The sequence below is a fragment of the Oncorhynchus mykiss genome, chromosome 1 (genome assembly GCF_013265735.2).
Source record: "Oncorhynchus mykiss isolate Arlee chromosome 1, USDA_OmykA_1.1, whole genome shotgun sequence".
In the NCBI taxonomy this organism is placed as follows: Eukaryota; Metazoa; Chordata; class Actinopteri; order Salmoniformes; family Salmonidae; genus Oncorhynchus; species Oncorhynchus mykiss.
The window spans coordinates 93,755,327-93,771,335 of NC_048565.1; the positions used below are offsets into that span (position 1 = coordinate 93,755,327).

The 16,009-nt window shown below is 43.6% G+C and overlaps 1 protein-coding gene across 1 annotated transcript in view; it reads left to right on the forward strand.

Annotated features, from left to right (window-relative positions):
* The window catches only part of LOC110511695, a 47,708-nt gene extending 32,939 nt beyond the window's left edge, over window positions 1-14,769 (forward strand). The window contains exons 8-10 of the mRNA XM_036988827.1: window positions 7,936-7,999; window positions 9,083-9,182; window positions 13,988-14,769. Coding sequence (XP_036844722.1) covers window positions 7,936-7,999; window positions 9,083-9,182; window positions 13,988-14,026 — 203 coding nt within the window. The 3' untranslated portion in view covers window positions 14,027-14,769. The remainder of the gene's footprint in view (window positions 1-7,935; window positions 8,000-9,082; window positions 9,183-13,987) is intronic.
* The last annotated feature ends 1,240 nt before the right edge of the window (window positions 14,770-16,009 follow it).

Below are 16,009 nucleotides of genomic sequence, written 5' to 3' on the forward strand. Positions count from 1 at the left end.
TTTTGGCCGGGTGTGGTTCTCAATCGGGGACAGCTGTCTATCGTTGTCTCTGATTGGGAACCATACTTAGGTAGCCTTTTTTCCCACCTGTGTTTGTGGGAAGTTGACTTTGTTTTAGGGCACATAGCCGTTGAGCTTCACGGTTTGTTTTGTGTTTATTGTCTTGTCTACATCATTTTGATTAATTAAAGAAAATGTACGATCACCACGCTGCACCTTGGTCCTCTCCTTTCATCAGCCGTGACACATCCTTTGGATTTCTCCAGTACCTCTCATATTTTATGGCTTCAAATTGTACTATTTTTGTTTTGTCTCTCTAGCCCACGTAATTTTTTTTTCTCAATATTTATGTTAATAATACATTTGATTCATCTTTCCACGTGGACCACTTTATCGGTGAATTCTGGAAAAGGCTATCCAAGGATTGTTCCAGAAGGTTGTGTTTTTTAGGGAGGGATGTTGGTTCTGGTAGAATCCGTTTAATTTTCTTCTATATTGTCATAGTGTTCTATATTGTTTAGTGTTCTATATTGTTGTAGTGTTCTATATTGGTGTAGTGTTCTATATTGGTGTAGTGTTCTATATTGGTGTAGTGTTCTATATTGTTGTAGTGTTCTATATTGTTGTAGTGTTCTATATTGTTGTAGTGTTCTATATTGGTGTAGTGTTCTATATTGGTGTAGTGTTCTATATTAGTGTAGTGTTCTATATTGGTGTAGTGTTCTATATTGGTGTAGGGTTCTATATTGTTGTAGTGTTCTATATTGGTGTAGTGTTCTATATTGGTGTAGTGTTCTATATTGTTCTATATTGGTGTAGTGTTCTATATTGTTCTATATTGGTGTAGGGTTCTATATTGGTGTAGAGTTCTATATTGTTGTAGTTTTCTAGTGTTCTATATTGTTCTAGTGTTCTATATTGTTGTAGTGTTCTATATTGTTGTAGGGTTCTATATTGTTGTAGGGTTCTATATTGTTGTAGTTTTCTAGTGTTCTATATCGTTCTAGTGTTCTATATTGTTGTAGGGTTCTATATTGTTGTAGGGTTCTATATTGTTGTAGGGTTCTATATTGTTGTAGTTTTCTAGTGTTCTATATTGTTGTAGTGTTCTATATTGGTGTAGTGTTCTATATTGGTGTAGTGTTCTATATTGGTGTAGTGTTCTATATTGGTGTAGTGTTCTATATTGGTGTAGTGTTCTATATTGGTGTAGTGTTCTATATTGTTCTATATTGGTGTAGTGTTCTATATTGGTGTAGTGTTCTATATTGTTCTATATTGGTGTAGTGTTCTATATTGGTGTAGTGTTCTATATTGGTGTAGTGTTCTATATTGTTCTAGTGTTCTATATTGTTCTAGTGTCCTTAACTATGAAGTTGTTGATGTTCTTAGCTCCGTCCTTTGATAACAGACACATGGAAAGACTCTGGGGATGAACATGTTCATCTTCAATATGTTCCCATTGTTCCTCTTTAATTCATTTAATTATATGTTGCAATTTAAAGTCTTGGGTAGCAAGTTGATACAATTCCAAGTCTGGAAGGTTAAAACCACCCCTCAGACTTAGGGGTATATCAAACTTTCCATTTGATTCTAGGAGTTTTATCTGCCCATATAAAGCCTGTTAAGGTTGAGTATACTCTGAATGTCTTTGGGGGGGTACTTGGTTTTACCATCAATAAATATAAAAACTTTGGCAGCCATGTCGTTCTAAAGAGGTTTAGTATACCTGCAAGATTTATGGGAAGATTATTCCATTTCATTAAATCTGCTTTCATATTGTTGAGTAATGGAGTAAAGTTATCTTTGTGTATTTGAGTCACACCTACTCCTGCTCCCTCCCTCCGGCGTTCGACGTCGCCGGGCTACTGACCACCGGTCCTGGCAACCCACATTACTCACACCTGCTCTCCATCGTTAAGCACACCTGCTCTCCATCGTTAAGCACACCTGCTCCCCATCGTTAAGCACACCTGGTCCCCATCGTTAAGCACACCTGCTCTCCATCGTTAAGCACACCTGGTCCCCATCGTTAAACACACCTGCTCCCCATCGTTAAGCACACCTGCTCCCCATCGTTAAGCACACCTGGTCCCCATCGTTAAGCACACCTGCTCCCCATCGTTAAGCACACCTGGTCCCCATCGTTAAGCACACCTGCTCTCCATCGTTAAGCACACCTGGTCCCCATCGTTAAACACACCTGCTCCCCATCGTTAAGCACACCTGCTCCCCATCGTTAAGCACACCTGGTCCCCATCGTTAAGCACACCTGCTCCCCATCGTTAAGCACACCTGCTCCCCATCGTTAAGCACACCTGCTCCCCATCGTTAAGCACACCTGCTCCCCATCGTTAAGCACACCTGGTCCCCATCGTTAAGCACACCTGGTCCCCATCGTTAAGCACACCTGCTCCCCATCGTTAAGCACACCTGGTCTCCATCGTTAAGCACACCTGGTCCCCATCGTTAAGCACACCTGCTCCCCATCGTTAAGCACACCTGCTCCCCATATTTAAGCACACCTGCTCCCCATCGTTAAGCACACCTGCTCCCCATCGTTAAACACACCTGCTCCCCATCGTTAAACACACCTGCTCCCCATCGTTAAGCACACCTGCTCCCCATCGTTAAGCACACCTGCTCCCCATCGTTAAACACACCTGCTCCCCATCGTTAAGCACACCTGGTCCCCATCGTTAAACACACCTGCTCCCCATCGTTAAGCACACCTGCTCCCCATCGTTAAGCACACCTGCTCCCCATCGTTAAACACACCTGCTCTCCATCGTTAAGCACACCTGCTCCCCATCGTTAAGCACACCTGGTCCCCATCGTTAAGCACACCTGGTCCACATCGTTAAACACACCTGCTCCCCATCGTTAAACACACCTGCTCCCCATCGTTAAACACACCTGGTCCCCATCGTTAAGCACACCTGCTCCCCATCGTTAAACACACCTGGTCCCCATCGTTAAACACACCTGCTCTCCATCGTTAAACACACCTAGTCCCCATCGTTAAGCACACCTGCTCCCCATCGTTAAGCACACCTGCTCCCCATCGTTAAACACACCTGCTCTCCATCGTTAAACACACCTGGTCCCCATCGTTAAACACACCTGCTCCCCATCGTTAAACACACCTGCTCTCCATCGTTAAACACACCTGGTCCCCATCGTTAAGCACACCTGGTCTCCATCGTTAAACACACCTGGTCTCCATCGTTAAACACACCTGCTCCCCATCATTAAACACAGCTGGTCCCCATCGTTAAACACACCTGGTCCCCATCGTTAAACACACCTGCTCCCCATCGTTAAGCACACCTGGTCCCCATCGTTAAACACACCTGGTCTCCATCGTTAAGTACACCTGCTCCCCATCGTTAAGCACACCTGTTCCCCATCGTTAAGCACACCTGCTCCCCATCGTTAAGCACACCTGCTCCCCATCATTAAGCAAACCTGCTCCCCATAGTTAAGCACACCTGGACCTGTTCACCACCCTGATTACTCTCCCTTCATATAGCCCTCAGTAGCCTCAGTCACCACCCTGATTACTCTCCCTTCATATAGCCCTCAGTAGCCTCAGTCACCACCCTGATTACTCTCCCTTCATATAGCCCTCAGTAGCCTCAGTCATCACCCTGATTACTCTCCCTTCATATAGCCCTCAGTAGCCTCAGTCACCACCCTGATTACTCTCCCTTCATATAGCCCTCAGTAGCCTCAGTCACCACCCTGATTACTCTCCCTTCATATAGCCCTCAGTAGCCTCAGTCATCACCCTGATTACTCTCCCTTCATATAGCCCTCAGTAGCCTCAGTCATCACCCTGATTACTCTCCCTTCATATAGCCCTCAGTAGCCTCAGTCATCACCCTGATTACTCTCCCTTCATATAGCCCTCAGTAGCCTCAGTCATCACCCTGATTACTCTCCCTTCATATAGCCCTCAGTAGCCTCAGTCACCACCCTGATTACTCTCCCTTCATATAGCCCTCAGTAGCCTCAGTCATCACCCTGATTACTCTCCCTTCATATAGCCCTCAGTAGCCTCAGTCATCACCCTGATTACTCTCCCTTCATATAGCCCTCAGTAGCCTCAGTCATCACCCTGATTACTCTCCCTTCATATAGCCCTCAGTAGCCTCAGTCATCACCCTGATTACTCTCCCTTCATATAGCCCTCAGTAGCCTCAGTCATCACCCTGATTACTCTCCCTTCATATAGCCCTCAGTAGCCTCAGTCACCACCCTGATTACTCTCCCTTCATATAGCCCTCAGTAGCCTCAGTCATCACCCTGATTACTCTCCCTTCATATAGCCCTCAGTAGCCTCAGTCATCACCCTGATTACTCTCCCTTCATATAGCCCTCAGTAGCCTCAGTCATCACCCTGATTACTCTCCCTTCATATATCCCTCAGTAGCCTCAGTCATCACCCTGATTACTCTCCCTTCATATATCCCTCAGTAGCCTCAGTCATCACCCTGATTACTCTCCCTTCATATATCCCTCAGTAGCCTCAGTCATCACCCTGATTACTCTCCCTTCATATAGCAGAGGTGATATGGAGTTTTATATGTGTCTGTGTGGAGTAGAGGTGATCTAGAGTTTTAGATGTGTCTGTGTGTGTAGAGTAGAGGTGATCTAGAGTTGTGTCTGTGTGGAGTAGAGGTGATCTAGAGTTTTAGATGTGTGTGGAGTAGAGGTGATCTAGAGTTTTGTCTATGTGTGGAGTAGAGGTGATCTAGAGTTTTAGATGTGTGTGGAGTAGAGGTGATCTAGAGTTTTGTCTATGTGTGGAGTAGAGGTGATCTAGAGTTTTAGATGTGTGTAGAGTAGAGGTGATCTAGAGTTTTGTCTGTGTGGAGTAGAGGTGATCTAGAGTTTTAGATGTGTGTGGAGTAGAGGTGATCTAGAGTTTTGTCTATGTGTGGAGTAGAGGTGATCTAGAGTTTTAGATGTGTGTGGAGTAGAGGTGATCTAGAGTTGTGTCTGTGTGGAATAGAGGTGATCTAGAGTTTTAGATGTGTGTGGAGTAGAGGTGATCTAGAGTTTTGTCTATGTGTGGAGTAGAGGTGATCTAGAGTTTTAGATGTGTGTGGAGTAGAGGTGATCTAGAGTTTTGTCTGTGTGGAGTAGAGGTGATCTAGAGTTTGTCTATGTGTGGAGTAGAGGTGATCTAGAGTTTTGTCTGTGTGTGGAGTAGAGGTGATCTAGAGTTTTAGATGTGTGTGGAGTAGAGGTGATCTAGAGTTGTGTCTGTGTGGAGTAGAGGTGATCTAGAGTTTTGTCTGTGTGGAGTAGAGGTGATCTAGAGTTTTGTCTGTGTGGAGTAGAGGTGATCTAGAGTTTTGTCTATGTGTGGAGTAGAGGTGATCTAGAGTTTTAGATGTGTGTGGAGTAGAGGTGATCTAGATATGTGTCTGTGTGGAATAGAGGTGATCTAGAGTTTTAGATGTGTGTAGAGTAGAGGTGATCTAGAGTTTTGTCTGTGTGGAGTAGAGGTGATCTAGAGTTTTAGATGTGTGTGGAGTAGAGGTGATCTAGAGTTGTGTCTGTGTGGAGTAGAGGTGATCTAGAGTTTTGTCTGTGTGGAGTAGAGGTGATCTAGAGTTTTGTCTGTGTGGAGTAGAGGTGAACTAGAGTTTTGTCTGTGTGGAGTAGAAGTGATCTAGAGTTTTATATGCGGCAGGGTTGCCTAGTGGTTAGAGCGTTGGACTAGTAACCGGAAGGTTTCAAGTTCAAATCCCCGAGCTGACAAGGTACAAATCTGTCGTTCTGACCCTGAACAGGCAGTTAACCCACTGTTCCCAGGCCGTCATTGAAAATAAGAATTTGTTCTTAACTGACTTGCCTCGTTAAATAAAAAAATATGTGTCTGTGTGGAGTAGAGGTAATCTAGAGTTTTAGATGTGTGTGGAGTGGAGGTGATCTAGAGTTTTAGATGTGTGTAGAGTAGAGGTGATCTAGAGTTTTAGATGTGTGTGGAGTGGAGGTGATCTAGAGTTTTAGATGTGTGTAGAGTAGAGGTGATCTAGAGTTTTAGATGTGTGTGGAGTAGAGGTGATCTAGAGTTTGTCTATGTGTGGAGTAGAGGTGATCTAGAGTTTGTCTATGTGTGGAGTAGAGGTGATCTAGAGTTTTAGATGTGTGTAGAGTAGAGGTGATCTAGAGTTTTAGATGTGTGTAGAGTAGAGGTGATCTAGAGTTTTAGATGTGTGTGGAGTAGAGGTGATCTAGAGTTTTAGATGTGTGTAGAGTAGAGGTGATCTAGAGTTTTAGATGTGTGTGGAGTAGAGGTGATCTAGAGTTTTAGATGTGTGTGGAGTAGAGGTGATCTAGAGTTGTGTCTGTGTGGAGTAGAGGTGATCTAGAGTTTTAGATGTGTGTGGAGTAGAGGTGATCTAGAGTTTTGTCTATGTGTGGAGTAGAGGTGATCTAGAGTTTTGTCTGTGTGGAGTAGAGGTGATCTAGAGTTTTAGATGTGTGTGGAGTAGAGGTGATCTAGAGTTTTAGATGTGTGTAGAGTAGAGGTGATCTAGAGTTTTAGATGTGTGTGGAGTAGAGGTGATCTAGAGTTTTAGATGTGTGTGGAGTAGAGGTGATCTAGAGTTTTGTCTATGTGTGGAGTAGAGGTGATCTAGAGTTTTAGATGTGTGTGGAGTAGAGGTGATCTAGAGTTTTAGATGTGTGTAGAGTAGAGGTGATCTAGAGTTTTGTCTATGTGTGGAGTAGAGGTGATCTAGAGTTTTAGATGTGTGTAGAGTAGAGGTGATCTAGAGTTTTGTCTATGTGTGGAGTAGAGGTGATCTAGAGTTGTGTCTGTGTGGAGTAGAGGTGATCTAGAGTTTTAGATGTGTGTGGAGTAGAGGTGATCTAGAGTTTTAGATGTGTGTAGAGTAGAGGTGATCTAGAGTTTTAGATGTGTGTGGAGTAGAGGTGATCTAGAGTTTTGTCTGTGTGTGGAGTAGAGGTGATCTAGAGTTTTAGATGTGTGTGGAGTAGAGGTGATCTAGAGTTTTAGATGTGTCTGTGTGTGTAGAGTAGAGGTGATCTAGAGTTTTGTCTGTGTGGAGTAGAGGTGATCTAGAGTTTTAGATGTGTGTGGAGTAGAGGTGATCTAGAGTTTTAGATGTGTGTGGAGTAGAGGTGATCTAGAGTTTTGTCTGTGTGTGGAGTAGAGGTGATCTAGAGTTTTAGATGTGTGTGGAGTAGAGGTGATCTAGAGTTTTAGATGTGTGTAGAGTAGAGGTGATCTAGAGTTTTGTCTATGTGTGGAGTAGAGGTGATCTAGAGTTTTAGATGTGTGTAGAGTAGAGGTGATCTAGAGTTTTGTCTATGTGTGGAGTAGAGGTGATCTAGAGTTTTAGATGTGTGTGGAGTAGAGGTGATCTAGAGTTGTGTCTATGTAGAGTAGAGGTGATCTAGAGTTGTGTCTGTGTGGAGTAGAGGTGATCTAGAGTTTTAGATGTGTGTGGAGTAGAGGTGATCTAGAGTTTGTCTATGTGTGGAGTAGAGGTGATCTAGAGTTTTGTCTATGTGTGGAGTAGAGGTGATCTAGAGTTTTGTCTGTGTGGAGTAGAGGTGATCTAGAGTTTTAGATGTGTGGAGTAGAGGTGATCTAGAGTTTTGTCTGTGTGTGGAGTAGAGGTGATCTAGAGTTTTGTCTATGTGTGGAGTAGAGGTGATCTAGAGTTTTGTCTGTGTGGAGTATTGTCTGGTTGACAGGTGGTAAAGATGAGGTAAAACGGATTCCAGTTTCCCCACCTCTGGATGTGCGTTTTCCTCTTGTCTTATCCCTCTACCGATCATTGTGGTGGGGAATAAAACGATTGGAAAACTCTCTAACTCAGGTGAGCAGAAACTCGAGAAATTTCTCACAAACTGTTGTTAATAATCAGTATTGTGTGTGTGTGTTTCCAGATAACCTTTTCCGACCCAGAGATAGAGCCATTACAGGGAAGGAGATGCACCTCAGAACCAGGCAGTGAGTTCCTCCATCTCAATCTCTCATTCTGGCATCTCTCTCGCTCTCTCTCGCTCTCTCTCTCTCCGAGTCCTGACCACGGAGGTGGAAGCCTGTATAACTAACATCTCTGTTCAAAATGGCTTTTATTTTCTCTTCTGGCTTCCTTCTAACAGTGTTTTTGCTCTGTCGGATTAACTTCTTGGTTCCATCCCCACATTGTATTAGGCCGATTGATACAACCCATATTTATGCTTATTTATTTTATCTTGTGTCCTTTCCCATTTGTACATTGTTAAAACACTGTATATTTGTAATATGACATTTGTAATGTCTTTATTGTTTTGAAACTTCTGTATGTGTAATGTTTACTGTTAATTTTTATTGTTTATTTCACTTTATATATTCACTTTATATATTATCTACCTCACTTGCTTTGGCAATGTTAACACATGTTTCCCATGCCAATAAAGCCCTTGAATTGAATTGAATTGTTGTTGAATCAAGAGATATCATGTCTCAATTCAGTGATCCAGTGGGTGTAATGGGTGTAGCTGACCATGTCTCTATAGGACTGGTCTAGGTTAATGGAGTCTTCTTCGTAGGTGACCAGGTCTCTGCAGGGCTGGTGTAGGTTAATGGAGTCTTCTTCGTAGGTGACCAGGTCTCTACAGGGCTGGTCAAGGTTAATGGAGTCCTCTTCGTAGGTGACCAGGTCTCTACAGGGCTGGTCTAGGTTAATGGAGTCTTCTTCGTAGGTAAAAAAGTCTCTACAGGGCTGGTCTAGGTTAATGGAGTCTTCTTCATAGGTGACCAGGTCTTTATAGGTCTGGTCTAGTTTAATGGAATGAGTCTTAATTCAATCAGAAACAAGCACTGTCTGGAATGTAGATTTTGGGCCAAATAATATTTCAGTTCAGTCAATTTAAGAAAGTAAACTGAAATTCCAGTCTGTTTACTTTCTGAATTGATTTAATTGAAAATGGAATTGATCCCAACCCTACTGGGATGATGGCCCACTTATGAAGGACCCTGGGAATTAAACCTGAATATTCTGCCACACTGGATACTGTATGTGGGATTATGACGACTCCTTATTGACAGGAACTATAAAAATCTGCCGGAGGTGAGGAGGAAACAGGAGGAAGAGAAGAGGAGGGAGGACTACCTGACTAACAGGCTGAGAGCAGATCTCTTCAAAAAGGTCAGAATGTCTGGAGATACGGAATGTCTCTCTCTGTTAATTGATTGGTTGCTGCAGTAACTGTTTACTATTGTTGGTTATGCTGGTGAATGTATAGTAATACTTATACAGTAGGGATAATAGTGATACAGTAGGGATTATAGTGATACAATAGAGATTATAGTGATACAGTAGGGATAATAGTGATACAGTAGGGATTATAGTGATATAGTAGGGATTATAGTGATATAGTAGGGATTATAGTGATATAGTAGGGATTATAGTGATTATAGTGATACAGTAGGGATTATAGTGATATAGTAGGGATTATAGTGATATAGTAGGGATTATAGTGATTATAGTGATACAGTAGGGATTATAGTGATATAGTAGGGATTATAGTGATATAGTAGGGATTATAGTGATTATAGTGATACAGTAGGGATTATAGTGATACAATAGAGATTATAGTGATACAGTAGGGATTATAGTGATACAATAGGGATTATAGTGATACAATAGAGATTATAGTGATACAGTAGGGATAATAGTGATACAGTAGGGATTATAGTGATACAGTAGGGATTATAGTGATTATAGTGATACAGTAGGGATTAGAGTGATTACAGTAGGGATTATAGTGATATAGTAGGGATTATAGTGATATAGTAGGGATTATAGGTATATAGTAGGGAGTATAGTGGTACAGTAGGGTTATAGTGATATAGTAGGGATTATAGTGCTATAGTAGGGATTATAGTTATATAGTAGGGAGTATAGTGGTACAGTAGGGATTATAGTGATTACAATAGGGATTATAGTGATTATAGTGATACAGTAGGAATTAGAGTGATTACAGTAGGGATTATAGTGATACAGTAGGGATTATAGTGATATAGTAGGGATTCTTTTGATATAGTAGGGATTATAGTGGTACAGAAGGGATTATAGGTATATAGTAGGGATTATAGGTATATAGTAGTGCTTATAGTAATATACTAGTGATTATTTAAACAGAACTGCCACAGAAATCGAACAACTAACTAGTATATATATGTTGTCACTGAACTGCATTAACAGCCCATTAATGAGTCTTTGAGCCTTAAAAACAATGAACTGAACTACATTAACAGCCCATTAATGAGTCTTTGAGCCTTAAAAACAATGAACTGAACTACATTAACAGCCCATTAATGAGTCTATGAGCCATAAAAACAATGAACTGAACTACATTAACAGCCCATTAATGAGTCTATGAGCCATAAAGACAATGAACTGAACTACATTAACAGCCCATTAATGAGTCTATGAGCCATAAAGACAATGAACTGAACTACATTAACAGCCCATTAATGAGTCTTTGAGCCTTAAAAACAATGAACTGAACTACATTAACAGCCCATTAATGAGTCTTTGAGCCTTAAAAACAATGAACTGAACTACATTAACAGCCCATTAATGAGTCTATGAGCCATAAAAACAATGAACTGAACTACATTAACAGCCCATTAATGAGTCTATGAGCCATAAAGACAATGAACTGAACTACATTAACAGCCCATTAATGAGTCTATGAGCCATAAAGACAATGAACTGAACTACATTAACAGCCCATTAATGAGTCTATGAGCCATAAAGACAATGAACTGAACTACATTAACAGCCCATTAATGAGTCTATGAGCCATAAAGACAATGAACTGAACTACATTAACAGCCCATTAATGAGTCTATGAGCCATAAAGACAATGAACTGAACTACATTAACAGCCCATTAATGAGTCTATGAGCCATAAAGACAATGAACTGAACTACATTAACAGCCCATTAATGAGTCTATGAGCCATAAAGACAATGAACTGAACTACATTAACAGCCCATTAATGAGTCTATGAGCTATAAAGACAATAAACTGAACTACATTAACAGCCCATTAATGAGTCTATGAGCCATAAAGACAATGAACTGAACTACATTAACAGCCCATTAATGAGTCTATGAGCCATAAAGACAATGAACTGAACTACATTAACAGCCCATTAATGAGTCTATGAGCCATAAAGACAATGAACTGAACTACATTAACAGCCCATTAATGAGTCTATGAGTCATAAAGACAATGAACTGAACTACATTAACAGCCCAATAATGAGTCTATGAGCCATAAAGACATTGAAGTAGTCTAACACACCAGCTCCACCTCTGTCCTACACGCTCCATTACCTTGCAAAAGGCCACAGCGTTTCCATTAATGTCTTACAGGAAAGGCCTGAAGCTGTTGTAAAGGTATCGTCCTCTACAGCTAAATTACTGTTAGAAGGTAATGGCCTCGCGTTGCCGGGAGTGATGCGTAGGTTGATTGGACATTTCTGTATTGTCGTTTGGGTTCAAGCTCACTGTGATTAAAACCAGAACTGTAAAGCATGGGAAAGAGGAGGCTAACGTTTGATGTGTATTTTTATTTATTATTAAGATTTGTTGTTGTAAAAGTAATAGGTAGGATTAGGTCTGGGAAGCATAGGACTGGTTAGGATTAGGCCTGGGAAGCATATAACTGGTTAGGATTAGGCCTGGGAAGCATAGAACTGGTTAGGATTAGGCCTGGGAAGCCTAGAACTGGTTAGGATTAGGCCTGGGAAGCATAGAACTGGTTAGGATTAGGCCTGGGAAGCATAGAACTGGTTAGGATTAGGCCTGGGAAGCATAGGACTGGTTAGGATTAGGCCTGGGAAGCATATAACTGGAACCCAGTTAGTCAGAGGTGATTAATTCTCAGGTTTGCATCGATTTTTTTTCCTGACTAGTAAACAGATGATGTATTTCCTTTTGTCAAGGGACATATTCATGTAATTGGTTATCGTAGAACTAGAGATGCAGATATTTAAACTGAACAAAATGACCACCATCTCCTGTCCCTCGGGTCTCGTGTCCTTCCATGTTTTCCCAACTAAAAAAACACTGCTTGTCCCCAAGTTGAGCACAACGTCACGTGCTGCCTGCTGTGGCCACTAGAGGGCCCTGTTCACATATATTTACACTTGAATCACTCCTTTTTAATCACAAGACGAGGAAATCAAATGACACGTGTCGGGATGATTTGTTTTTAACACACACGTCAATGCAGACATCAAAGTCACAAGTCCAATGAGTCTGAAGCTGAAAGTCTCAAGCACATTGGTTGTATTGTTTTTACTGTTGTCTACTGGTGAGAGTGAGGGGAGCAACTCTTAGCGTGTTGTGAGGGGAGCAACTCTTAGCGTGTTGTGAGGGGAGCAACTGTTAGCGTGTTTTGAATCCTCTTGCAAAGACCCACCATACATTTTCCATCTCTATGTTTTGTTGCTGCTGTTTCTGTTCGCTAGGCTGTTTATGCATGATTATTCATGATATTTCCCTTTAGAAAATGCCTCTGTCTCTGGGTGCAGGGCCACTGGGTCCTCCTGCCCTCTCTCTCTCTCTCTCTGTCTGGTTACGGCTGTCAATGAACAGACTCATTGTTCTCTCTCTCGGTGTATGAGCCCAGTGTCCACAGGCAAATATAAAGGCCTTCAAAGAGAGAGAGAGAAAGAGAGAGAGAGGTACACAGTCGCAATCACACCATCGTACAGCTGATGGCTGGCAGAGAGACAGACAGACAGAGCCCACAGACAGACAGACAGACAGACAGGCAGGCAGGCAGACATAGCCCACAGACAGACAGACAGACAGACAGACAGACAGACAGACAGACAGACAGACAGACAGACAGACAGAGCCCGCAGGCAGACAGAGAGACAGACAGACAGACTGGCAGACTGACAGGCAGACAGGCAAGCAGACAGGCAGCCAGGCAGACAGGCAGACAGACAGGTAGACAGGCCGGCAGACAGACAGGCAGAGCCCACAGACAGGCAGACAGACAGAGCCCACAGACAGGCAGACAGACAGGCAGACAGACAGACAGAGCCAACAGACAGGCAGACAGACAGACAGGCAGACAGAAAGGCAGACAGAGCCCACAGACAGGCAGACAGGCCGGCAGGCAGACAGACAGACAGGCAGACAGAGCCCACAGACAGGCAGACAGACAGACAGAGCCCACAGACAGGCAGACAGACAGAGCCCACAGACAGACAGACAGACAGACAGAGCCCACAGACAGGCAGACAGAAGGGCAAACAGAGCCCACAGACAGACAGACAGACAGGCAGGCAGACAGAGCCCACAGACAGGCAGACAGAGCCCGCAGGCAGGCAGACAGACAGACAGACAGACCAGACAGACAGGCAGGCAGGCAGACAGAGAGACAGGCAGACAGGCAGACAGGCAGACAGACAGACAGAGCCCACAGGCAGGCAGGCAGGCAGACAGACATAGCCCACAGACAGACAGACAGACAGGCAGGCAGGCAGACATAGCCCACAGACAGACAGACAGACAGACGGACAGACAGACAGACAGACCCAGTCTTATCAACCTCCACCTCCACTCTCCTGCAGCCTGAGAAAGCCCAGGAAACCAGGAAACCAGGCCACAGCCTCAGTCTCCTCTGCTTCAATAGATACGAGACTAGACAACCTGAATGTGGTACCAAAAACAGGCCGTTGACTGTGGGCACGGTGGCCTGGATGTCTGGATGGGTACAAAGGCTATTGATTCCCATCTGAAGCAGAGAGATAGTGGGCAATTGAGTTCTCTTGACTTTAGTTGTTTAGTCTTCGTTGGGCTTTGGATGGTTCTGGAGGGAGTCTCACAGGGAGAATATGACCGTGATCTATAGCATATCCCTCAGTAATAGATGCTCAGTGTGTGATGTGTGCTCTCTCTCTCTCTCTTTCCTCTTTACAGAAACTGTTAGAACAGATCCTTCAAAGGGCTAGACACTGAGTGAAGCCAAGGATGAATGGTCCGAACGTACGGGATCTCCCCCCCTCCTTCCAGCATACTGCCCTGCTTTGAGAGACCCAACAACCATCAAGACGGACTGACGATTATCCCAACGACAGCTTTAATACACATTATAATTGAGCAACATCATTGAAAAAAGATAAACAAATTTTAAACAATTTGTAGTGAAAATGTGTGTCATTAGAAATGAAACAAAACGATGTATGTTATAATGTTCCACCATTTTAATGATAACGTCTTTCCTCATCATAATACTGCTGTTTATGATCCAAAAACCCTGTTTGGTTCACAGAAGCACACTGTGTTTTACTGCTCCTGAGCCAATCAAATCGAATCCTACTGAGAGCTCCAATGAATGTCCGTCTGCTTGACCAGAATCTTTCTGAGGGTGTGTAGAATACCGGTTTAGTTGTGGGATTACAATGTAACGAATGTTGTTGTTCTATGTTATCTATGTTATCTATGTTATCTATGCATATGGACTGTGTACTGTATTGAAGCCTTCCATAAAAAAACTGTATCGTTGGCTCCACTAAATGTTGTTCTTCTATGTTATCTATGTTGTCTATGTTATCTATGCATCCTGCTTGTTTATATTATTCGTATTGATTTAGCTAGGCAGGTAAATCAAATCAAATGTATTTATATAGCCCTTCGTACATCAGCTGATATCTCAAAGTGCAGTACAGAAACTCAGCCTAAAACCCAAAACCAGCAAGCAATGCAGGTGTAGAAGCACGGTGGCTAGGAAAAACTCCCTAGAAAGGCCAGAACCTAGGAAGAAACCTAGAGAGGAACCAGGCTATGAGGGGTGGCCCAAACAGCAAGCAATGCAGGTGTAGAAGCACAGAGAAGTCAATAAGAGTCAGCACTTCTCTTTGGCCTCCTTCTGATACCGTTTCCCCCGTTTCTCCCATTTCCCCCGTGTTTGGGTCGTGTTTGGGTCGTGTTTGGGTCGTGTTTGGGTCGTGTTTGCCTCGTGTTTGGGTCGTGTTTGGGTCGTGTTTGCCTCGTTTTTGGGTCGTGTTTGGGTCGTGTTTGGGTCGTGTTTGCCCCGTGTTTGGGTCGTGTTTGGGTCGTGTTTGCCTCGTTTTTGGGTCGTGTTTGGGTCGTGTTTGGGTCGTGTTTGCCCCGTGTTTGGGTTGTGTTTGGGTCGTGTTTCCCCCGTGTTTGGGTCGTGTTTGCCTCGTGTTTGGGTCGTGTTTGGGTCGTGTTTGCCCCGTGTTTGGGTTGTGTTTGGGTCGTGTTTCCCCCGTGTTTGGGTCGTGTTTGGGTCGTGTATGGGTCGTGTTTGCCCCGTGTTTGGGTTGTGTTTGGGTCGTGTTTCCCCCGTGTTTGGGTCGTGTTTGCCTCGTGTTTGGGTCGTGTTTGGGTCGTGTTTGGGTTGTGCTCACTAGGGCAACACTGTAGCAGCTTGAAAACGCTGTGCAATGGAAAACAAAAAATGAGCTTTTCTTATTGGACAATTTCAACGAACTGAACAAGACCCTGTTGTCACCCTGCTGTCACCCTGCTGTCACCCTGCTGTCACCCTGCTGTCACCTTGCTGTCACCCTGCTGTCACCCTGCTGTCACCTTGCTGTCACCCTGCTGTCACCCTGCTGTCACCTTGCTGTCACCCTGCTGTCATCTTGCTGTCACCCTGCTGTCACCTTGCTGTCACCTTGCTGTCACCCTGCTGTCACCCTGCTGTCACCCTGCTGTCACCATGCTGTCACCCTGCTGTCACCCTGTTGTCACCCTGCTGTCACCCTGCGGTCACCCTGTTTTCACCCTGCTGTCACCCTGTTTTCACCCTGCTGTCACCTTGTTGTCACCCTGCTGTCACCCTGCTGTCACCCTGTTTTCACCCTGCTGTCACCCTGTTTTCACCCTGCTGTCACCCTGTTTTCACCCTGCTGTCACCCTGTTTTCACCCTGCTATCACCCTGTTTTCACCCTGCAGTCACCTTGTTTTCACCC